A 25,954-nucleotide genomic window follows, 5' to 3' on the forward strand; every position below is an offset into this window, starting at 1 on the left:
GCCCTTGGCTTTAGCAAATAAGTAGGTTCAATATTCCTTGTGTTTGTAAACAAAATTAGTAGAAAACTTCTTTCTTATTGATATCTATACTTTGTGCATTTTTATTTGTTATAAATTAATCTGAAAATAATATATTTACATGTGACAATGTACACTACAAGATGAAAAAACAGATTAATAATTTGTCTTTATACTAAAAAACAATAAAAATAATAGTTAATTTTACATTATTAGTTCTACATTATGGAAACATGATGTCAAAATAAAAACAAAATATTTGTCATTATCAATAAATGAATTCTAATACAAATCTTAACCAACAAATGTTAACCAATACAATGTCTTTCTTTATGTATGTATGCATGTTCAATACTATTTCATAAACGGCTGGACAAACAGTTCACTAATTAAGGAAGTTTGGTATTAAACTGAAAAAGAGTCTTTGATCACTGGGCGATGTATTTAGTAATATCATAAAGTAGAGATGTTACGGATATTAATTAAAATTGGAGGATAAATTATGTTTAATATTTGGATTTTTACATCAGAAAGTAAAATAATATTTATAATTCTCTGATAAAACTATTTACAACACTCTCATTCATTTAAATTTCAATAGAGAGAGGATCAATATTATCAGCTCTCATCTGGATAGAGAGAGGATCCTCTGTTTCTCTCCAGTATGCATTCTTTTATGTTTAGTCAAGTGACTACCAGTTGTAAATGTCTTTTCACATTGATCACATGAGTATGGCTTATCACCAGTATGGATCCTTTTGTGTTTAGTCAAAGCACTATTTTCAGGAAAAGCCTTTTCACATTGATCACATGAGAATGGTTTCTCTCCCGTATGAACCCTCATATGAACAACCAATTTGGATTTCTGTGTTAAATTTTTGTTACAAATATCACAGGTATTCATGCTGGTATATCCTCTCTCAATCTCCTGAAATTATTTTTATGAATTAAAATACAAAATATTGTTAAAATGATATTTTTAAAGAAACACAAAATGTATAAAACTATTGAAAATATAAAGAACTTTAGGGATTTTACGGCGTAAGTGAATTTAAAAAAAAAAGAAATAACTTGTTTATAAAGTCACCATTTTCATGTTCATCAATAAAGAAAAGGGGGGAAATGTGGTCACTCGTAACACGACATACCAGCAATTTTAATTTAGGTGCTACTCCCTTAGTTTTAGAGATAATTTGGTAAACTCTTTTTGGTTGAGTCACTAACTACCCCAAGTTTTGGTATCTTTAAAAAAATGTCAGGGTTGCCTGTAAGGGGGGAAATTTTTGAAGAAAAAAAAAGAATGTATAAATGCTAGTGTTAGATGTATTTATGGCAGTTGCTTTAAGCATGACTGTAAATTTTAACATTTTGACAAAAAAACCATCTAGCTGTATTTTGCTGGTTATAAAAACGATATCATATAAGATTTGTGAAAGGTGGTGGCTCAAACAGGACAAATGTAACGTAGTCTTTACGTACAAACCAACAGACAACAATATTGGGGTATAGTCCTTTCCATGACATCGCTCCATATGGGGCGATGATTTTCTATAGCTCCTTCAAGGAGCTATAGCATAGCCTCTTATCATATGGAGCGATGTGATAGCCCCTTTTAAGGAGCGTTCATATCGCCTCTTATGATAAGAGGCTATGCTATAGCTCCTTCATGGCCTCTTAATAGCTCCTTTGAAGGGGCGTTAATATCGCCTCTTATGATAAGAGGCTATACTATAGCCCCATGATGGCTCCTTCATAGCCTCTCCATCGCCCCTCCATAGTCCTTTACCTCCAGTGCCCCTTCATCGCTCCTTCATCGCCCCTACATCGCTCCTTCATCTCTCCTTCTTGAAATTTATATTAAATTGTACTTTGATGGCCCCTACATCGCCCCTACATCGCCCCTACATCGCTCCTTCATCTCTAATTCTTGAATTTTATATTACATTGTACTTTGATGGCCCCTACATCGCTCCTCCATCGCCCCTACATCGCTCATACATCGCCCCTACATCGCTCCTTCATCTCTCCTTCTTGAAATTTATATTACATTGTACTTTGATGGCCCCTACATCGCTCCTCCATCGCCCCTTCATCGCTCCTCCATCGCCCCTACATCGCTCCTTCATCTCTCCTTCTTGAAATTTATATTACATTGTACTTTGATGGCCCCTACATCGCTCCTCCATGGCCCCTTCATCGCTCCTACATCGCCCCTACATCGCTCCTTCATCTCTCCTTCTTGAAATTTATATTACATTGTACTTTGATGGCCCCTACATCGCTCCTCCATCGCCCCTTCATCGCTCCTACATCGCCCCTACATCGCTCCTTCATCTCTCCTTCTTGATATTTATATTACATTGTACTTTGATGGCCCCTACATCGCCCCTCCATCGCTCCTACATCGCCCCTCCATCGCTCCTACATCGCCCCTCCATCGCTCCTACATCGCCCCTCCATCGCTCCTACATCGCCCCTTCATCGCTCCTTCTTCAAATTTATATTACATTGTACTGTGATGGCCCCTACATCGCTCCTACATCGCTCCTTCATCTCTCCTACATCGCCCCTTCATTGCTTCTTCTCCAAATTTATATTACATTGCAACTTGATGGCTCCTACATCGCTCCTTCATCGCTCCTTCTCCAAATTTATATTAAATTGTACTGTGATGGCCCCTACATCGCTCCTACATCGCCCCTTCATCGCTCCTTCTACAAATTTATATTACATTGCAACTTGATGGCCCCTACATCGCTCCTACATCGCTCCTACATCGCTCCTCCATCGCCCCTTCATCGCTCCTTCTCCAAATTTATATTACATTGCAACTTGATGGCCCCTACATCGCTCCTACATCGCTCCTCCATCGCCCCTTCATCGCTCCTTCTCCAAATTTATATAACATTGCAACTTGATGGCCCCTACATCGCTGCTACATCGCTCCTCCATCGCTCCTACATCGCCCCTTCATCGCTCCTTCCACAAATTTATATTACATTGTACTTTGATGGCCCCTACATCTCTCCTCCATCGCTCCTCCATCGCCCCTTAATAGCCCCTTACCTTAATTTATATAAAAAAGCCCCTACATAGCCTCTCCATCGCCCCTTAATAGCTCCTTACCTTAATTTATATAACATAGCCCCTACATAGCCTCTCCATCGCCCCTTAATAGCCCCTTATCTTAATTTATATAACAAAGCCCCTACATAGCCTCTCAATCGCCCCTAATAGCCCCTTACCTTTATTTATATAACAAAGCTCCTACATAGCCTCTCCATCGCCCCTTAATAGTCCCTTACCTTAATTTATATAACATAGCTCTTACATAGCCTCTCAATCGCCCCTTAAAAGCCCATTACCTTAATTTATATAACATAGCCCCTACATAGCCTCTCCATCGCCCCTTACCTTAATTTATATAACATAGCCCCTACATAGCCTCTCCATCGCCCCTTAATAGCTCCTTACCTTAATTTATATAACATAGCCCCTACATAGCCTCTCCATCGCCCCTTAATAGCCCCTTACCTTAATTTATATAACATAGCCTCTACATAGCCTCTCAATCGCCCCTGAATAGCCCCTTACCTTAATTTATATAACATAGCCCTACATAGCCTCTCCATCGCCCCTTAATAGCCCCTTACCTTAATTTATATAGCATAGCCCCTACATAGCCTCTCCATCGCCCCTTAATAGCCTCTTACCTTAATTTATATAATCCTTACCTTAATATATATAACATAGCCCCTACATAGCCTCTCCATCGCCCCTAAATAGCCCCTTACCCTAATTTATATAACATAGCCCCTACATAGCCTCTCCATCGCCCCTTAATAGCTCCTTACCTTAATTTATATAACATAGCCCCTACATAGCCTCTCCATTGCCCCTTAATAGCCCCTTACCTTAATTTATATAACATAGCCTCTACATAGCCTCTCCATCGCCCCTTAATAGCCCCTTACCTTAATTTATATAACATAGCCCTACATAGCCTCTCCATCGCCCCTTAATAGCCCCTTACCTTAATTTATATAGCATAGCCCCTACATAGCCTCTCCATCGCCCCTTAATAGCCTCTTACCTTAATTTATATAATCCTTACCTTAATATATATAACATAGCCCCTACATAGCCTCTCCATCGCCCCTAAATAGCCCCTTACCCTAATTTATATAACATAGCCCCTACATAGCCTCTCCATCGCCCCTTAATAGCCCCTTACCTTAATTTATATAACATAGCCTCTACACAGCCTCTCCATCGCCCCTTAATAGCCCCTTACCTTAATTTATATAACATAGCCCTACATAGCCTCTCCATCGCCCCTTAATAGCCCCTTACCTTAATTTATATAGCATAGCCCCTACATAGCCTCTCCATCGCCCCTTAATAGCCTCTTACCTTAATTTATATAATCCTTACCTTAATATATATAACATAGTCCCTACATAGCCTCTCCATCGCCCCTAAATAGCCCCTTACCCTAATTTATATAACATAGCCCCTACATAGCCTCTCCATCGCCCCTTAATAGCTCCTTACCTTAATTTATATAACATAGCCCCTACATAGCCTCTCCATCGCCCCTTAATAGCCCCTTACCTTAATTTATATAACATAGCCTCTACATAGCCTCTCCATCGCCCCTTAATAGCCCCTTACCTTAATTTACATAACATAGCCCTACATAGCCTCTCCATCGCCCCTTAATAGCTCCTTACCTTAATTTATATAGCATAGCCCCTACATAGCCTCTCCATCGCCCCCTAATAGCCTCTTACCTTAATTTATATAATCCTTACCTTAATATATATAACATAGCCCCTACATAGCCTCTCCATCGCCCCTAAATAGCCCCTTACCCTAATTTATATAACATAGCCCCTACATAGCCTCTCCATCGCCCCTTAATAGCCTCTTACCTTAATTTATATAACATAGGCCCTACAAAGCATCTCCATCGCCCCTTAATAGCCCCTTACCTTAATTATATAACATAGCCCCTACATAGCCTCTCCATCGCCCCTTAATAGCCTCTTACCTTAATTTATATAACATAGCCCCTTCATAGCCTCTTCATCGCCCCTTACCTTAATTTATATAACATAGGCCCTTTATGGCTCCTGTACAGCCTCTGTAATTGTATTGCCCCTTCATTATAGAAGGTAGGGCATTAAGGTAAGGAAGGAATGTGACCCTCTACAGTTTTAAATTTAAGTTTTAAAAGGATGACAACATTTATAAAAGCAAAGCTCTGAAACGGTAGAAAAAAGTTTAATGAACATTAATAATGTAGAGTGTCAGAACTGAATAGTCAGAACATAAATTTAAAATTCGAAACAAAATTGTAAGTAAATTTATTGAGAAATTGCTTACATGCAGGAAAATGCTTAAGGACGTACTCACATTTTTTGGACTTGATTATAGATATGATTCGCTTATAACATTCTATTTTGTTGTCCTAGGAATCAGTATCCCAGAAATCAGATTAATCGGATAATTTTGATACATAAAAATTTGTTCTAAGTTAATAATTAGTATGCTTAAAATGGACGTACGGATATTCTGATAATGATTATAGACTTTCTAAATCGTACCTTTCTACTACAGGAATCACATGCCTAAATTAACGAAAATAGCTAACCGTTACAGACGTACGGACTGATCCTTAATATAGAAAAGCTTTGCTTTTAAAAAGTTAAAAAGATTTTTTGAGGGGATTGGGTAATATTTTTCTTGGGGTGAATTTTCTGGGAGGGTGGAGATACCCTCCCTCGAAATAATTATAAACCCTCTATGAACTTAAAAGAAGCTTCACTGTAAAGGAGAACCATATAGGTTCAGCGGTTAGCTTTTCTACAGACAAAAAAAAGATTACTACTTTATATAATAGGTTATGAAAAAGGAAAAAAAAGCAAGATAACAAGGATAACAACATTCACAAAAGCAAAGCTCTAAAATCAGGAGGTCAAACATAAATTTTGTTAAAATTAGCGTAAATCTATAATACAAAGTAGAATGATGTCTGTCCATCAATCTGTCTGTCTGTCCGTCTGTCTGTCCGTCTGTCAGTCCTTAAGATCTCGGTAACCACTGGACCGATTATATTCTACTATTCAGGGAATATACCTACTGGTCCTGTGGTGGTTTTAGGCTATTTTCTTGGGGGGTGGGATACCCCCAACCCCCCCAAAAACAAAAAAATCCCCCCCCATTTTTTTTTTGCTGAAGATTTTCTTGGTCCTATTACGAATTTCGCCAAAAAAAATTTTTATCACCTCTTGGGGCAAAGCCCCTAGAGGCTAGGGGCGAATCTGCTAGTATAGAATATAGTAAAAGGGCATAATTTTATTTTTAGTATTTGATTATAATACTAAACCTTGTTGTCCTAAGAAACATTACTCCAAAACCCAGATGAATGGGACAATGATATTATACCAAAAAATGGACGTACATACTTTCTAGTAATGAATATAGTATTGTACCCAACTGTTATAGAAATCATTCTGCAAAGTTTGAAATCGATAGGATATTTATAACATGTCTAAATTAAAGAAAATGTCGTCAAACCGTTTGGACGTACGGACAAACCAATCCTTACTATAGAAAAGTTTCGCATTTAAAAAGGAAAATTATAATGAAAATATAATGAATTAATAAAATAAATATAAATAATATAATAACATAATGAAATAAAGAAAAAAGAATAAACTAAGAGAATGAAATTTTTTAGTTAAATAGAATATTGAATAAGGATCATATAATGGACAAACAGACAAAGTAAGTTATAGAGCAGACTTTAAGAGAATATGCTATTACTCAAAGATTATCACGAAACCTAAGTCTTTTGAAGCATAATTGAGAGACAGACAAAATAATTTATAGACTGGATATACATATGTCATGGGAATATTCACTAAAAATCTCAACAGTCTATCTTTAACAATAGCAGAGAAAACCACATGCTTAACTTAATGAGAAGAGCAATGACGAAAGGACTAACCCTAATTGTAGAAAAGTCTCTCTTTTAACAAAAAAGTATTTTTTTTGGTCTGAAGCTTAAAAATTTCATAAACTGACTAAATTCTCCATTTAAGGGAAGCTTCACATAGGTCATGGGATGGTTTTTTGCTTTTTCATTTTCAGATTTAAGCCCCTAATTGGTTTAGGCTATTTTTCTGCCTCCTTACATTAAAAAGAGCGCAGCTGCAAGTGAATAAGAAAAGAGAAATATAAAAGAAGAATACATATTATCCTATTATATAAAGTAGTAAAACATAAACAAACGTTGGAGTGGACAAACCTAGGAATGGGACAATCGTCGGAGTGGACATTGCTTATGTAAAACGCAGGAGTGTCTTTTATTTTATTTATAAGATAAAAATCTTTCAAAACAAAAAAAAATCTTGAATATCTTTTCTCACAGACTGAAATTTTAAAATCAGTCTAACAGTTTTCCAAAGTAGGTAAGTTCTATCGAAAGGCAAAGGTTTGAAACAGATAGAACATTTCATTAAACTAAAACATATTTTTTTCTCACATTGTTTACAACTGTCAAATATGTTTTTTTATATGCCTAACCCCTGCAGGGGGCTTATTTGTATATTTATATCTTAACCTAACCTAACCTGTGTAGAAATAACTAAACAAATGTTGTTGAAACCTAATTTTTAAGATATTATAGACACTTCTGCGTTTTACTTATATAATGTCCACTCCGACATTTGTCCGAAACATCCTGCGTTTGTCCACGTTAATAAGGCTTTCTGTTCTGAAACTTAAGATCTCAATAACTACTAAACAGATTGGGCTTTCTATTTCAGGTAAGCTTAATATTTGTCTTGTAATGGCTTTAGGCTATTTTATTTTAAGTCGAGGGATGGTTTTAGGCTATTCTATTTTAAGTCCTGGGAAGGTTTTAGGCTTTAATTCATTCCCCTTTGAATACAGAGCCAATAGATGCTGGGGGCGTAGCCGCTAGTCGATATACAAAGTTTTTTTTGTCTGTAGCAAAGGATCTCGTTTGCTGCTAAACCGATATGATGTATGTCTGTCTGTCTATACCGTAGGATCTTGCTAACCGCTGAGTCCTGAGATGATTTTAAGATAGTTTATTTTTTTTCCTTATAATAAAATAACAGGATATTTGTCCATAAAAAGCGAAGCAATATCTTAATTTTTGTTGTTGGAACTGTTATTCAGTTGATTATACCAAGGATCTAAAGGAATAAGACAATGGCCGATAAATTTTTATCCATCCCTAATAACGATACACAAAATTGCAACACTACAACCAAAATATGACAAAAGTCCCCAAAGTTTTGAGCCAACGAATAAGAAAACTTCATTATAAAACTTTGGAGACTATTGTAAAAATTGCCTAATGTTTCCTTTCTCCCTGAGATTATACAGACTATCCTTAAACTAATATTTACATTAACGTAACAGGATGTTTATCAGTATCAACTGAACCGATATGCTTCTCCTTTACATTGAAGCTTATTTTACTCGCAGGAAAAGTTTTCATTTTGGGGAGGGGACCAACACTTTCAGCCCCCGGAAGGTATCACTTCCCTTAAATTCTTAACCTTCCCCCTCCCCCCCCTCTCCACCACATCTATTCATTAAAGTACTCCTAGGGTCATCTATGGGATTAGCCGTTAGTGACTTAAAAATAATTCAAGTGCAATGATATATTTACCAAATTAATACGATAATTTTGTATACATTTTTTATGAAAAAAAATTATTTTGCCAAAGGCAGCCAAAAAATAAGCAGCAAATATTTCAAAAATGCTCTGATAATCAGAGATCTACAGGGATAAGACGATTGTCGATAAAATGATATATATACATATATACAGTGTGTTTTTTATGAGAACTTTTTTGAAAGCAATTTTACCTTACTTATAGTTATCAGAATTTAATGATTAATGGCTTATTCTCTTCTTTTTTATAACCTTTAATAGAAAAGCAAAAAATATTTCAGTTTTTATTCAAAAAGTACAGTAAATTAAAAAATTTAAAACTTAGGTGTCAACATCTAAAAATGGTTTTAGTGCATTTTTCTTATAATCTACCTTTGCAAGAATGGCTGTAAAACGCTTCAAAGTTGAGATATAGAGCTAAAAATTTATATAGATACTATTTGTGACATGTACTAGAACATTTTGAAATTTGAAGGCCATATCTCAACCAGGGAGGGAATACTGGCCCCCCAATGTACTCCCTCCATTCTTGGAAAGGGTAGAAGATTTGAGCATAAGAAAAATGCGCTAAAACCATTTCTCGTATTCATTTGAATCCGGTGGATAGGAACCGGTTCTCATCCATACGAAAAAACTATGTCTAGCATCGTATTATATCCAGCTTTCTACGAATATAGATATGTACAATCATAAGATTAAACCCAGTTTTTTTAGCCGGTGCCTTCGGCACCTCGGGCCTAAAAAAACTAGTTTTAATCTCATAATTGTACTTTTTATATCCGCGGAAAGCCGTTTATAATACTATGCGAGAAATAACTATTTTAGATGTTGACACCCATGTTTTGAAATTTTGAATTTACTGTACTTTTTAAATAAAAACTGAAATATTTTTTTGCTTTTCTGTTAATGGTTATAAAAAACGAAGAGAATAAGCCATTACTCATTAAATTCTGATAACTATAAGTAGGGTAAAATTGCTTTCAAAAATGCTCTCATAAAAAAAAACACTGTATATAAAGGGTGTTTAAAAAAAAACCAATCGCTTCACTCTTTTCAATATAAACTCTACAGTTTTAGTCAAAAACTAACATAAAATGACCCAAATCATGTCCAAGTAATGACAATGAGAAAGCACTATTGAATTTTGATTTCTACTAACCTCTTCTGAGCACTTCAGCTCGAGTCCTAGCCCTTGTGAAGAATTTTTCCTTACATGGAGATCAAAAATCAACAAACAGTCTTAAGTACTTAAAATCTTGTAGTTAGAACCCATAATGTTTATAATTTTTGATTGGGCATGTCAAGAGCTTTCTATAGACACTTTAACCAGGTTTCTAACTCAATCCTAGCCAATTTGGCATTAAAAAGACAGACCCATCAAACATTTAGACATGACAGGTATCTCTAGTTCTTGATGTTTGACAGATCTTTCTTTTTGATGTCAAAATGGCTAGGATTGTGTTAGAAACCTGATTAAGGTGTCTATAGAAAGCTCTTGACATGCCCCATGAAAAATTCTAAACATTATGGGTTCTAACTACAAGGTTTTAAGTACTTAAGACTGTTTGTTCTTTTTTTAAAAAGACAGTGCAGTCATATCTTAATGTTTGATGGGTCTGTCTTTTTGATGCCCAATTGGCAAGGATTGAGTCAGAAATCTGGTTAAGACGTCTATAGAAAGGTCTTTATATGCCCCATCAAAAACTCAAAACATTATGGGGTCTATCTAAAAGATTACAAGTACTTTAAGACAGTTTATTCTTTTTTAAAACAGACAAAACTGTCTTAATTTGTAATAAAATATGCACTTTTGATGTAGAGAAAAATTTTCCACAAGGGCTAGGACTCGAACTGTAGTGCTCAGGAGAGGTGAGTAAAATCAAAATTCATTAGTGTTTTCTCATTGTCATTGCTTGGACATGATTTCGGTCATTTTTTGTTAGTTTTTGACCAAAACTGTAGGATTTATAATGAAAAGAGTGAAGCGATTGGTTTTTTTTTAAACACCCTTTATATGTATGTTTATATATTAATTATTCCCATTGATGATTCACAAAATTACCCCTTCTTTAGTTTAGAATTAGTGGTTAAAACATTTAGACACTCAACTTAATGAACTAAACAATCACAAAACAATAAAAAGTCCCCAAGGTTGTTAATCTAACGAATAAGAAAACAGTATTATAAAACTTTGGAGACTAGACAGCACTCTTGGATAAGCCAACTTATAACACTTTGGGAACTATCCTAATCCTCCCTGGCGAAATGACAATGAGATTTTTTGGTAAATTTGTGGCAAACTTTATTCTTAATAAATTAGCACTTGCCAAAATTATACTGGAGAGATATTTCATTGAAGGATAAATCTTTTTTTTTGCCCAAACTTTTCGTCAGCCAATAATAACAGATAAGTTAAACATTGTAAAAATAATATAGTAACTTAACTCGAGTTGTCAACGGCAGAAATTAGGTCCTGAGATGGTTTTAGGCCTGGAAAGGTTTATAACAATTTTATCTGTATTTCTTAAAATAAATTAACAGAATCTTTGTCTGTATGTATGAATGTCTGTCTGTACCGAAGGATCTTGCTAACCGCTGAACCAATATGGTTCTCCTTTACAGTGAAGATTCCTATAGGTCCTGAGATCGTTCTCTTTAATAGGGTAGCTTCTCATAGGTCCATGGGAGGTTAATAACTATTTTATTTTAATCCTTATAATAAAGTAACAGGATCTTTGTCTGTATGTATGTAGAGGCTATGTTATATAAATTAAGGTAAGGGGCTTTTAAGTGGCGATGGAGGGCTATTAAGGGGCGATGGAGAGGCTATGTTATATAAATTAAGGTAAGGAGCTATTAAGGGGCGATGGAGAGGCTATGTAGCGGCTATTTTATATAAATTAAGGTAAAGGACTATTAAGGGGCGATGGAGAGGCTATGTAGGGGCTATGTTATATAAATTAAGGTAAGGGGCTATTAAGGGGCGATGGAGAGGCTATTTAGGGGCTATTTTATATAAATTAAGGTAAAGGACTATTAAGGGGCGATGGAGAGGCTATGTAGGGGCTATGTTATATAAATTAAGGTAAGGGGCTATTAAGGGGCGATGGAGAGGCTATTTAGGGGCTATGTTATATAAATTCGGGTAAGGGGCTATTAAGGGGCGATGGGGAGGCTATGTAGGAGCTATGTTATATAATTAAGGTAAGGGGATATTAAGGGGCGATGGAGAGGCTATGTAGAGGCTATGTTACATAATTAAGGTAAGAGGCTATTATGGGGCGATGGAGAGGCTATGTAGGAGCTTTGTTATATAGATTAAGGTAAGGGGCTATTAAGGGGCGATGGAGAGGCTTTGTAGGGGCTATGTTATATAGATTAGGGTAAGGGGCTATTAAGGGGCGATGGAGAGGCTATATAGGGGCTATGTTATATAAATTAAGGTAAGAGGCTATTAAGGGGCGATGGAGAGGCTATGTAGGGGCTATGTTATATAAATTAGGGTAAGGGGCTATTTAGGGGCGATGGAGAGGCTATGTAGGGGCTATGTTATATATATTAAGGTAAGGATTATATAAATTAAGGTAAGAGGCTATTAAGGGGCGATGGAGAGGCTATGTAGGGGCTATGCTATATAAATTAAGGTAAGGAGCTATTAAGGGGCGATGGAGAGGCTATGTAGGGCTATGTTATGTAAATTAAGGTAAGGGGCTATTAAGGGGCGATGGAGAGGCTATGTTATATAAATTAAGGTAAGGGGCTATTAAGGGGCGATGGAGAGGCTATGTAGGGGCTATGTTATATAAATTAAGGTAAGGAGCTATTAAGGGGCGATGGAGAGGCTATGTAGGGGCTATGTTATATAAATTAGGGTAAGGGGCTATTTAGGGGCGATGGAGAGGCTATGTAGGGACTATGTTATATATATTAAGGTAAGGATTATATAAATTAAGGTAAGAGGCTATTAAGAGGCGATGGAGAGGCTATGTAGGGGCTATGCTATATAAATTAAGGTAAGGGGCTATTAAGGGGCGATGGAGAGGCTATGTAGGGCTATGTTATATAAATTAAGGTAAGGGGCTATTAAGGGGCGATGGAGAGGCTGTGTAGAGGCTATGTTATATAAATTAAGGTAAGGGGCTATTAAGGGGCGATGGAGAGGCTATGTAGGGGCTATGTTATATAAATTAGGGTAAGGGGCTATTTAGGGGCGATGGAGAGGCTATGTAGGGGCTATGTTATATATATTAAGGTAAGGATTATATAAATTAAGGTAAGAGGCTATTAAGGGGCGATGGAGAGGCTATGTAGGGGCTATGCTATATAAATTAAGGTAAGGGGCTATTAAGGGGCGATGGAGAGGCTATGTAGGGCTATGTTATATAAATTAAGGTAAGGGGCTATTAAGGGGCGATGGAGAGGCTATGTAGAGGCTATGTTATATAAATTAAGGTAAGGGGCTATTAAGGGGCAATGGAGAGGCTATGTAGGGGCTATGTTATATAAATTAAGGTAAGGAGCTATTAAGGGGCGATGGAGAGGCTATGTAGGGGCTATGTTATATAAATTAGGGTAAGGGGCTATTTAGGGGCGATGGAGAGGCTATGTAGGGGCTATGTTATATATATTAAGGTAAGGATTATATAAATTAAGGTAAGAGGCTATTAAGGGGCGATGGAGAGGCTATGTAGGGGCTATGCTATATAAATTAAGGTAAGGGGCTATTAAGGGGCGATGGAGAGGCTATGTAGGGCTATGTTATATAAATTAAGGTAAGGGGCTATTAAGGGGCGATGGAGAGGCTATGTAGAGGCTATGTTATATAAATTAAGGTAAGGGGCTATTAAGGGGCGATGGAGAGGCTATGTAGGGGCTATGTTATATAAATTAAGGTAAGGAGCTATTAAGGGGCGATGGAGAGGCTATGTAGGGGCTATGTTATATAAATTAAGGTAAGGGGCGATGGAGAGGCTATGTAGGGGCTATGTTATATAAATTAAGGTAATGGGCTTTTAAGGGGCGATTGAGAGGCTATGTAAGAGCTATGTTATATAAATTAAGGTAAGGGACTATTAAGGGGCGATGGAGAGGCTATGTAGGAGCTTTGTTATATAAATAAAGGTAAGGGGCTATTAGGGGCGATTGAGAGGCTATGTAGGGGCTTTGTTATATAAATTAAGATAGGGGGCTATTAAGGGGTGATGGAGAGGCTATGTAGGGGCTATGTTATATAAATTAAGGTAAGGAGCTATTAAGGGGCGATGGAGAGGCTATGTAGGGGCTTTTTTATATAAATTAAGGTAAGGGGCTATTAAGGGGCGATGGAGGAGCGATGGAGGAGAGATGTAGGGGCCATCAAAGTACAATGTAATATAAATTTGTGGAAGGAGCGATGAAGGGGCGATGTAGGAGCGATGGAGGAGTGATGTAGCAGCGATGTAGGGGCCATCAAGTTGCAATGTTATATAAATTTGGAGAAGGAGCGATGAAGGGGCGATGGAGGAGCGATGTAGGAGCGATGTAGGGGCCATCAAGTTGCAATGTAATATAAATTTGGAGAAGGAGCGATGAAGGGGCGATGGAGGAGCGATGTAGGAGCGATGTAGGAGCGATGTAGGGGCCATCAAGTTGCAATGTAATATAAATTTGTAGAAGGAGCGATGAAGGGGCGATGTAGGAGCGATGTAGGGGCCATCACAGTACAATTTAATATAAATTTGGAGAAGGAGCGATGAAGGAGCGATGTAGGAGCGATGAAGGAGCGATGTAGGGGCCATCAAGTTGCAATGTAATATAAATTTGGAGAAGAAGCGATGAAGGGGCGATGTAGGAGAGATGAAGGAGCGATGTAGGAGCGATGTAGGGGCCATCACAGTACAATGTAATATAAATTTGAAGAAGGAGCGATGAAGGGGCGATGTAGGAGCGATGGAGGGGCGATGTAGGAGCGATGGAGGGGCGATGTAGGAGCGATGGAGGGGCGATGTAGGGGCCATCAAAGTACAATGTAATATAAATTTGAAGAAGGAGCGATGAAGGGGCGATGTAGGAGCGATGGAGGGGCGATGTAGGGGCCATCAAAGTACAATGTAATATAAATTTGGAGAAGGAGCGATGGAGGAGCGATGAAGGGGCGATGTAGGAGCGATGTAGGGGCCATCAAGGGACTAAGATATATATAATAGTGAAGGGGCCATGAAGAGGCGATATTTAATTAAATAGCCCCTTGGGATAAGAGGACATATCATCTCCTCTTTAGAAGGGGCGATAAAGGAGCGATAAAGGATCATTTAATCGCCTCTTAGGGCAAGGGGCTATCAAATCGCTCCTTTCAAGGAGTCATAACATCGCCTCTTGTTATAAGGGGCTATTAAATCGCTCCTTTCAAGGAGCCAATACATCGCCCCTTGTCATAAGAGGCGATCAATTAAAATCATCGCCCCATATGGAGCGATGTCATGGAAAGGACTATACCCCAATATTGTAGATTTGCTTTGCAATTAAAACTTGATAAAAGAAATTAAGGTACCTTTTATGAGTTTATCCACAATCAAAATTCCTCTGCAGATTTCTCTCTGTTCACTGTGAATGTTAGTTGCTGACTGTCGTTGATTTTATTATCAACCTAAAGCATAAACAATAGTCTATTCTTTTTTTTTATACAAAATAAAGCTAAACCAAATATCCGCCCATTTACCTAATAATGATGCTCAACGCGGACTCCTCCTAGTCTACTAATACATAATCAGAAATTTATTCTGGCGGGAAATTATTTTTTATCTTTATGAAAAAAAACATAGAATAAATAAATACCTAATTTATCCTTCCTACATACTTAAGTTAGGTTAGGTAATGTTAAGTAGCCCCACAGGGTTAGGGCCTCCAGTTTTATGGATGCTGTCATTAGGTCTTTTGTAGGATTATGTCTATTGTAATTTAGTTTTTTTTGAAGAATTAGGTCTTATGCAACAACTTTGCAACAAATATAAGGGGGGGATGGTGCTAGGTGCCGGGAGATCGTAAACCGTGAGTAAAATGTACTGAATCTTGAGCTTGAAACTTGGTTAAGAATCTAATTGAAAAAATCTAAGTTATTGGAATTGGAATTATATTATATTCTTATCCCCATTCACCTCAACTAGACCCTAAAAAAAATTTACTAGCGCTTCATGGTTAAAAAATCTTGGTTTTTACAAATTTCACAATTTCACACCTAAACTGCGGGTTATAAATCGTCACAAATAAATTAGGGAGTAATCAACTCTCTATATTGGGATACAACCTTTAGTAATAAATAAGGATAAGAACATCCATAAAAGCAAAGCTCTGAAGTCAAAAGAAAGGACAAACGAGCTACAACTTTTGTTGAGTGTGAGAACATTAATTTGTAAGTACAAACAAAATTGAATATTTTCTTGCTTAAATACAGGATACAGCAGAGGACATACTTTAATTTTTTGGATTTGATTATAAAGATGTCTTGCTTACAATAATGTAATTTGTTGTCCTAGGAATCACTAGTCCAAAAAATACACCCAAAATCATACAAAAATTAGTTGTCAATAGTTAAAAATCAGCCAGTTTTCATTGGATACAGGGAATTTCTTGTAACGATTATAGAGTTACTGCCTACGCTTCCGAAATCCTACCTAATTGTTATAGGAATCATCATGCAAAGTTGAAAAAGACAATTATAATATGCCTAAAATAAAGAGAATTTTACGGACATAAGTACGAACGGACGGACAGAGGTACAGACTGACCACCCCTAATTATACCTAATAATCCCTTTGTAATAAAAAAGTGAATAACCTGTGTGTTTGTAAACAAAATAGTAGAAAACTTCTTTCTTTTTGATATCTATACTCTGTCCATTTTTATTTGTTATTAATTATTCTGAAAATAATATATTTACATTAGACAATTATCTTTATACTAAAAAACATAAAAATAATGTTTAGTTCAACAATATTTATACAATGTTAATATGGAAATAAGTTGTAAAAATAAAAACAATATATTTGTCATTATTAATATATTAAATTCTAAGATTAAATACAAACTTATTTATAAACTAATAGGATGTCTTGCTACATGTATGTATGCATGGTCAATACTATATCATAAACGGCTGGATAAAATGTTCATTAATTTAGGAAGATGGTATTAAACTGAGAAACAATTTCTGAACCCTTATAAGATGATGAATTTAGAAATATGATAAAGTAGAGATGTTACGGATATTTTTTGATTAGTTAATAAATTATGTTGTTTTGGATATTTATATAAGAAAGTAAAATAATATTCATAATTATCTGATTAAATTATTTACAACACTCTAATTTTTTTACATTTCAATAGAGAGAGGATCAATATTGTCAGCTCTCATCTGGATAGAGAGAGGATCCTCTTCAAATATTCCGTCTTCTTTAATTTCTTCCTTGATATAAACTTCTTCACATTCAATTGAACTAATAGATACAGAAGTTGGAACTGTATTATTATAGCTTTTCATCATTTCTAAATGTTCAGGGGATTTTTTATGTTTTGATAACGCTGAACTAGAGATATAATGTTTGTTACAAAGTTGACATGAGTATGGCTTCTCTCCAGTATGTATCCTTTTATGGACCGTCAAATCACTATTTTTAAGAAATCTTTTTTCACATTGATTACATGAAAATGGTTTTTCCCCCGTATGGACTCTTTTATGTTTGGTCAAATCACCTTTATGAGAAAATGTCTTTTTACATTGATCACAGGAGTATGGCTTCTCCCCTGTATGTATCCTTTTGTGTTTAAACAAAACACTACACTGAGAAAAGGACTTTTCACATTGATCACATGAGTATGGTTTATCTCCCGTATGAATCCTTTTATGTTCAGTCAAGTTACTACTAGTTGCAAAGGTCTTTTCACATTGATCACATGAGTATGGTTTCTCTCCAGTATGAACCCTCATATGAACAAACAAGTTATCTTTCCGTATAAAATCCTTATTACAAATATCGCAGATATTCATGCTGCTATATCCTCTCTCAATCCCCTGAAATTATTTTTATGAATTTTATAAAATTTTATGAAATTTAGGGATTTTACGGCGAAAGTAAATTTTACAAAAAGAAAAAAAAAACTTGTTTATAAAGTCACCATTTTTATGTTCTTCAATAAAGAAAAGGGGGAGGGGGAAACTGTGGTGACTCGTAACATGACATACCAACAATTTTATTTTGGTTGCTACTCCTTTAGTTTTAGAGATAATTGGGTAAAATCTTTTTGGTTGTGTTAAAAAAATGTCAGGGTTGCTTGTAAGGGGAAATTTATTTTTGCGGTGGCGGGAAATGGCGGTTTTATTTGAAAGATACCAAAACTTGGGGTAATTAGTGACACAACCAAAATAAGTTTACCCAATTATCTGGTAGTAGGACCCAAAATAAAACTGCTGGTATGTCGTGTTACGAGTCACTACACCTTTAGTAATTCCCATATAATAATTATTCTAAATTAATTCAGTAAAAATGGGCGGAGTAAAATGTTTACAATAATTTAGAGGGTTGCAAAATAACGTTTTATTATTCGTTGGCTTAACAACTTTTGGGGACTTTTACTGAATTTTGATTGGTTGGTTGGTTTATTAAGTTGATTGTTTAAAAGGTTCAACCACTAAGTTTAATCTAAAAGAGGTGTAATTTTATGATTCATTATTGAGGGGATGTACATCAATTTATTGGCCATTATCTTATCCTTGCATATTTCTCATAAAAATTTGAATCAGAGCAGTACAGACAGACCAACACATCAAGTGATATATAGAGTAGGTGCGATATTCGGATATAGTCGGCAAATTATTTACAATATAAGGATGACAGAATCCATAAAAGCGAAGCTCTGTAACGGTAGGACAATGGAACATTAACACATATAGAGTGTCAGAATAAGCAGAATGAATGTAAAAGTTTAATAAAATCATAAGTAAATTTGTTGTAAAACTGTTAAATTATAGGATACTTTTTTAAGGATATTCTTACATTTTTAGACCTTGATCATAGAGATGCTTCCTTCAAACATTGTACCTTGTTGTACTTGGAATCTGTATTACAAAATCAGATAAATAGGATAATTATAACACATAAAAATTAGTGGTTAAAAAAAGTTTAAAATCAACATGTTGAAAATGGACGTACGGACATTCTGGGAACAATTATAGAGTTGCTAAGCTTTATAAATTGTACCTAACTGTTATATGAATCATAAAAACCCCATTTCCGCATAATCTTTGCAGTTAAATATAAATAACTTATAATATAAAGTAGATCTGTATAATTTCTCTCTGTTCACTTCATGCAACTATCTCTTTAAATAAAAGCTTTTGAAAATTATATTGTGCACAGAGGTTCAAATGGATTAAATAACCCCCCACTTTTTAATTAAATAGATACCTTGTGATAGAAGTAGATCTGTTTAATGTATATTGCTTTGTTCACTATAAATGTTAGTTGCTGACTGACAATGATTCAATTATTAACCTAAAACATAAACAATAGTTACTTATGTTTATAAAATGCTAAATGAAATCTCCGCCCATTTACTCAATTCTATCGGGCTCCTCCTACTTTTAATCAGAACTTAGACGGATACACGTTATTACTAAATAAATATTTTGACGGGAAATTATTGTTTATCTTTATTAATAAAAAGGGTATTAAAATGTCAATAAATTCAAAAACTCTGATTTAAAATCAAGTAATGATTACGACCAAGACATTGAAAAAAAAAAATTTTATAGAGTCACAAAAAAAACTTCTCAAGTTGGAAAAAAATCAATTGCAATGATATTAAAAACAGATTTAAAAAGACTTATGGTAATAGATAAAAGCCAGCTTTTATTCTCATGCTAAACCAAAATTTTATTTCTATAGTGCATATCAAGCAGTCATCTTGAGAATATTTGCAAAAGTCTGTAAAGAATTTGTTTGTATAAGAAAACAGGAAGCAACGGATAGAACCTAGTTGCAGAGTAGCTTACTACGCTACAAAAACAAAAACCTTCAATTCTAAGTTATAGAAAACCTCTTTATCATTGATATCTATACTTTGTTCATTTTCTTGTTAAATAATATTCTAAAAATAAAATATTTTTATTGGACAGATAATTTTATTTTTTGTAGACGGTCGTAGTGTACAAGATGGACATACCGACATATGAACGACCGGCTCACTTAGACTATTTTTAAAAGCAAAGCTTTTCTATAATTAGGGTCGGTCCGTCCTTCCGTCCGTACGTCACAGTTAGCTCTTTTAGTTAATTTAAAAAAGGTTAGAATTGTCTAATAGATTCTAAACTTTGCATGATGATTCCTGTAGTAGTTAGGTACAATTTAGAAAGGTTAGCAACTCTATAATCAATACCAGAATATCAGTACGTCCATTTTAAACATGTCGTTTTTTAACTTTTTTAAACAGTATCATCTATTTATGCAGTTTTGCAACAAATTTACTTACAATATTGTTTGTACTGATGCATTAATATTCTGCTAATTCAGTTCTGACAATCTACAAGTGTTAATGTTCGTTGTCCTTTATTTCAGAGCTTCGCTTTTATGGATGTTGTCATCCTTGTTAAACTAAAAGAACCATTCTTCTAACCCTACAATACCAAGTAAAAGTTAAAAGTTTTTTGTTAACTTACTTAAACATTGGAACGGACGTACCAACATACGCATGTCAGGATTATTAAAAAAGAATAACCTGTGTGTGTTTGTAAACAAAATTAGTAGAAAACTTCTTTCTTATTGATATCTATACTCTGTGCATTTTTATTTGTTATAAATTAATCTGAAAATAATATATTTACATTAGACAATTATTTTATTTACACTACAAGATAAATAAACAAATTAATAAGTCTATAAACTAGAAAACAATAAAATCATTCATGTAAAGAATCATTTATAAACATTTAAATTTGTAAGTGAAATAAAATGGAGATAGGATTAATGTGGAGATCCTGTAAAACCAAGTATAAAGTAAGTATATTTTTAATTTAGACAAACCCTAAAAAAATTTAATATTCGCATATTAATTGAAATAAACACAATAGCTATTTATAAATGAATGAAAAATTGCAACAAATAAAGATAAAATGCAGATTTTAAATGTGAAAAAATAATTTTGATTTTTATTTGAATTGAGCATTTATCCTGAAGCTCTAAGGAAACATTTGTATCCTATGACAATAAAATGTTTATATTTCTTTTTTGTGATGAACAATATCAATAGTATCAACTCTATCTGCATCATAATTATATTGACAAGAAAGAGGATCTTCTATTTCATGTTTAATATTTTCCTCAATATTGTCAGCTCTCATCTGGATAGAGAGAGGATCCTCTTCAAATATTTCTTCTTCTTTAATTTCTTCCTTGATATAAATTTCTTCACATTCAATGATACTGATAGATACAGAAGGTTGAACTGTATTATTACAGGTTTTCATCATTTCTAAATGTCCAGGGGATTTATTATGATTTGATAGCGCTGAACTAGAGATATAATGTCTGTCACAAAGTTTACATGAGTATGGCTTCTCACCAGTGTGGATCCTTTTGTGCTTAGTCAAATCACTATTTGTAAGATATCTTTTTTCACATTGATCACATGAGTATGGCTTCTCACCTGTATGGATCCTTTTATGTCTGGTCAAGTGACTACTAGTTGTAAATGTCTTTTCACATTGATCACAGGAGTATGTTTTCTCACCTGTATGAATATTTTTGTGGGAAGTCAAATTACTTATTTGAGAAAATGTCTTTTCACATTGATCACATGAGTATGGCTTCTCACCCGAATGGGCCCTTTTGTGCTGAGTCAAATGGATGGTTTGAGAAAAGGTCATTTCACATTGATCACATGAGTATGGCTTCTCACCAGTATGGAATCTTTTGTGTCGAGTCAAATTACTACTAGTTGTAAATGTTTTTTCACATTGATTACATGAGAAAGGCTTCTCACCTGTGTGGACTCTTTTATGTTTAGTCAAAACGGTATTACTAGAAAATGACTTTTCACATTGACCACAGAAGAATGGTTTCTCACCCGTATGAACCCTCATATGAACAAACAAAGCAGATTTGCATGTAAAATTCTTGTTACAAATATCACAGGTATTCATGCTGGTATACCCTCTCTCAATCTCCTGAAATATATATTTTTTAATTAAATACAAAATGATTAATGGTTAAAGGATATTTTTAAATTGACACAAAATATATAAAACTATGAAAAATATAAAGAAATTTAGGGATTGAAATTGAAAAATGAAGAAAATGAAGAAAAAACTTATATATTTGTTTATAGACCCACCACATTTATGTTTATCATGAAAGAAAAATTAGTAACTTCTCCTATAACATTTGTTCTAAATTAATTGATTTTTAAAATATTTTAGAGGGTATACAGTGATGACAACAAACCAGACTTTCATAAAAAATCACTTTGATAAAAGCTGAAAAGATACATATTTCTTATTTGCATCAGAGCAGTACATCATGTGTAATATAAAGTAGGTAATGTATTCAGATAGGTAATCAAATTATTCACAAAACAAGGATGACAAGATCCATAAAAGTGAAGCTCTGAAACTGTATGACAAACAAACACTTGAACTAAATAATCAAAATAAATTTATATAAATAAATAAAATTAGTAAATTTCTTGCAAAACTGTATAACTACAGGAGACTATTTTTCGAACTTTATTGTACCTTGTAGACATATAGTAATAGTCATTCTGGTAACGATTATACAGTTGCAACTCTTTCTAAATCGTACAGACAGACCGATCCTCATTATAGAAAAACTTCCCTTTTTAAAATCAGCATTGAATAGCATGAGAGAATGGGTTTGAGAAAGATTCCCTATCATCACAAAACAATCCACTATAAATTTATCTTCTAGAAATTTAATATATTTCACAACAATACCGGCAGACCAACCATCCTTGTAATTTAAATATTTGATACTTATGGAAATTGGGAATCTTTACAAACAAAAAGCCAGAGAAGTTAAAATTTACCCAACCGTTTTCTTACAAACAAACAGATAGACGATTTATATAGGGATAGTGAAATATAGTTTAAATAATACAGAGTTTCATATAGATCAGATAACAGATGTAACCCTATTTCTTTTTGGAGTTATAATGTAAAGCACAAAAATAGAAATACCTTATTATATAAAGCAGATATGTATAATGGATTCTCTCTGTTTCACTGTGGAACTTAGTTGCTGACTGACAATGATTCTATTACCAACCTAAATCATAAACAATAGTTAGGTATATTCATTAAAATTAAATCGCAATAAAATCTCCGCCCATTTATATAAATTTTGATGCTAAACGCGGACTCCTCCCACTTTTAATCAGAAACTGGACAAGCAAATATGATATGGTGTTATTTTAAATAAAGATAATGGCGGCAAATTCAGGGGGGGGGGGAGACATTGAGCTGAATATTACACTAGTCCCAACGGTTTTATAATTACGTTTTCTTTTTTGTTTACCATCAACTTTTGGGACTATAAATGCATCCTGATTAGTGGGTATTTTAAGTTAAGTGTCCAAACGTTTCAACCAAAAATGTATACCTACAGAAAGGGGTAATTCTGTGTATTAACATTTGGGATGTACATCAAATTATTGACCATTGTACATTAAGTAGAGTGTCCAAACGTTTCAACCAAAAATTGATAAATACAGAAGGGGTAATTTTGTGTATTAACATTCGGGATGTACATCAAATTATCGGCCATTGTCTTATCCCTTTATATCCCTGCGGGAAATAAGGAAGAAAAATATACTAACTTTAAAACAGGGAAAATATTCTTTATTTATATGAAATAGTTTAGTTTAGAAACTTGATGTGTATAAACTGACAGACAACAATATTGTAGATTTGCTTTCCATATAAAATATGATATGAAATTAAACAAGATACCCTTACATCCTTATAATAAAGCAACAGGATGTCTGTTAGTCTGTCTATCTTGCTAACCGCTGAACCTAAGTGATTCTTCTTTACAGGATAGCTTCTCATAAGTCCTGGGAGGGTTAATAGTTCATTTGAAGGAGGTCACAACCAACATCCCTCCCTTACCGATAAAGGAGCGGCAAGGGGCACGACTGTTTAGGGTTGATGAAAGTAATCGCATTTACCTGATTTATCTTAGTTATTTATTCAAATGAAGGCTGGAAGAATTATACTTTCATTTCATTGTTATCCGTTATCTGAAGAAAAATAAAAATATACAAAAAACAATGATTTTTGCCTTGTAAAAAAAATATTTTTAATCAAATAATTTTAGATAACAAGCAATGAAAGAAAAATAATATTTACAGATTTAATAAAGATAAATCGAGTGTTGGGAGGGGGGAAGTTTGCCACTTAAACTTATTCAGTGATTATCAGGCTATGTAATTATGTTTGACAATATAACCTAAAAATAAAGTTTTATCCCAAATAACCTATGGCCTGACATTAATATCAAGTCTAATAATGATGGGGTAAGTGAAAGTGACAAAACTTCCCTCCCTTTAATATTTACATTAAAAATAATACAATATTTACAAAATTTGGTATTTAACATAAGAAAACCAATTGTTCATCATATTTCAATTTTATGTTCAACGATTTCAATGTAAGCTTTATTCTCAATTTCTTCTTCTTCTATTTCCTGTTTTTTAGTTTCTTCAACATTCTTAGCCTCCATGTTGATAGAGATAGGATCATTATCAATAGTTTCTTCTTCTTTTATTTCTAGTTTAATATCAGCTTCACCACAATCAACAAAACTGGTAGAAGCAGAAGGTGGAACTACATTCTTAATAGTTTCTAACTTTTTTAGATGTCCAGTTGATTTTTCATGTCTTGACAGTTTAAAACTAGTGTAATAAGATTTCTGGCATAATTTACAAGAATATGGCTTCTCTCCTTTATGGATCCTTTGATGACGAGTAAAATTACTTTGATCTGAGAAAGTCTTTTCACACATATCACATTTGAAAGGCTTCTCTCCTGTATGGATCCTCTTATGGACAGTTAACTCACTATTTGTACAGAAAGCTTTTCCACATGTACCACAAGAGTATGGCTTTTCTCCTGTATGTATCCTCCTATGTTTAGTTAAGTTACTTAAATGTGTGAAAACCTTTCCACAAAAATCACAAGAGTATAGTTGATCTCTTTTATGAATTTGCTTATGCACAGTTAATTCATTACTTGAAGTAAAACATTTATCACATTTATTACATCATATGTATCACAAGAGTATGTCTTCGCACTTATTACGTGATATCTTTTATGTATTACAAGATAACTCGCTTCTGCGAAAGTTTTATTACAATCATTGCAAGAGTATTTATGGGAACTCATGTGTCTCATTAAAATATCTTTCTGTAAAAAATACAGATTACATATTTCACATCTAAATGGCTTTACTTCTGTATGTTGAGAATTTATTATCATGAAAGGTGATTTAACCTAAAAATTTTAAATTCAGTTATTATTAAGGTAAAATATCATTTCAGTTTAAAAAAAAATAAAGTTAAAAATGAAATTGACACATCCAACCCTTAGGAAGCATAGCGTTGACAAAACAAAACATAAAAACTGAGATCAATGTGGTTATAGAGAACCTAGTAAGCTCACAAAACAAACAATCCCAATTTCTGGCTTAATCTTAGAGGTTAATATTTTTGGTGTAAAGCCAAACAAACCCAGATAATATTTTCTAAAACTTATAACAAGCTAAACATAATATAAATCACTCTTACCCTCTATAATGACATTAAATCAATAAAAAACTATAGAAAAAAGTTCGTCACCGAAATTAGAAATTAGATTTGATGATTTCTTAATTGTAAGAATCATTCTACTAGCTCTATTATAGCCAAAGTTAGAGATTTCTGTTACTTACTTGTACAGACGGACATACTAACGGAAGGACTACTAATAAAAAAAACCGCCAATAATCGCGGGTCCAAAAAATCAGTGCTCAAAAGTGATACTTTTATTAATATTTCTACTAAATAAATTTATATATCTGTACTTAGCTACTTTAATTGGCGAACTTACTTCTATTTCCTAATATAAAATTACTCGTGTTTTCTTTCTTATACAATCTCAAGTCTCATTTCATTTTATATTCTGTCTGAAAATAA

General features: G+C 34.1%; 1 protein-coding gene and 1 long non-coding RNA gene across 2 annotated transcripts; both read right to left on the minus strand.

Moving 5' to 3' along the window:
• Positions 1-268: 268 nt before the first annotated feature.
• Positions 269-16,635, minus strand: LOC145310492 (uncharacterized). Its single transcript, XR_013876563.1, has 3 exons — positions 16,550-16,635; positions 15,267-15,362; positions 269-946 (listed from the first exon to the last, which is right to left on the minus strand). It is a non-coding gene; the product is annotated as an uncharacterized LOC145310492 (long non-coding RNA).
• A 4,236-nt stretch (positions 16,636-20,871) lies between these two features.
• LOC145310490 (uncharacterized) lies at positions 20,872-25,946 on the minus strand. Its single transcript, XM_080150438.1, has 4 exons — positions 25,869-25,946; positions 23,951-25,274; positions 22,962-23,049; positions 20,872-21,932 (listed from the first exon to the last, which is right to left on the minus strand). Exon 4 carries the CDS (start codon positions 21,906-21,908, stop codon positions 20,982-20,984), a length of 927 nt encoding a protein of 308 aa, XP_080006564.1. The 5' UTR covers positions 21,909-21,932; positions 22,962-23,049; positions 23,951-25,274; positions 25,869-25,946; the 3' UTR covers positions 20,872-20,981.
• Between the last annotated feature and the right edge of the window lie 8 nt (positions 25,947-25,954).

This window comes from Acartia tonsa, unplaced genomic scaffold, assembly GCF_053477335.1.
Source record: "Acartia tonsa isolate MP-2025a unplaced genomic scaffold, ASM5347733v1 sca2, whole genome shotgun sequence".
NCBI classification, from domain to species: Eukaryota; Metazoa; Arthropoda; class Copepoda; order Calanoida; family Acartiidae; genus Acartia; species Acartia tonsa.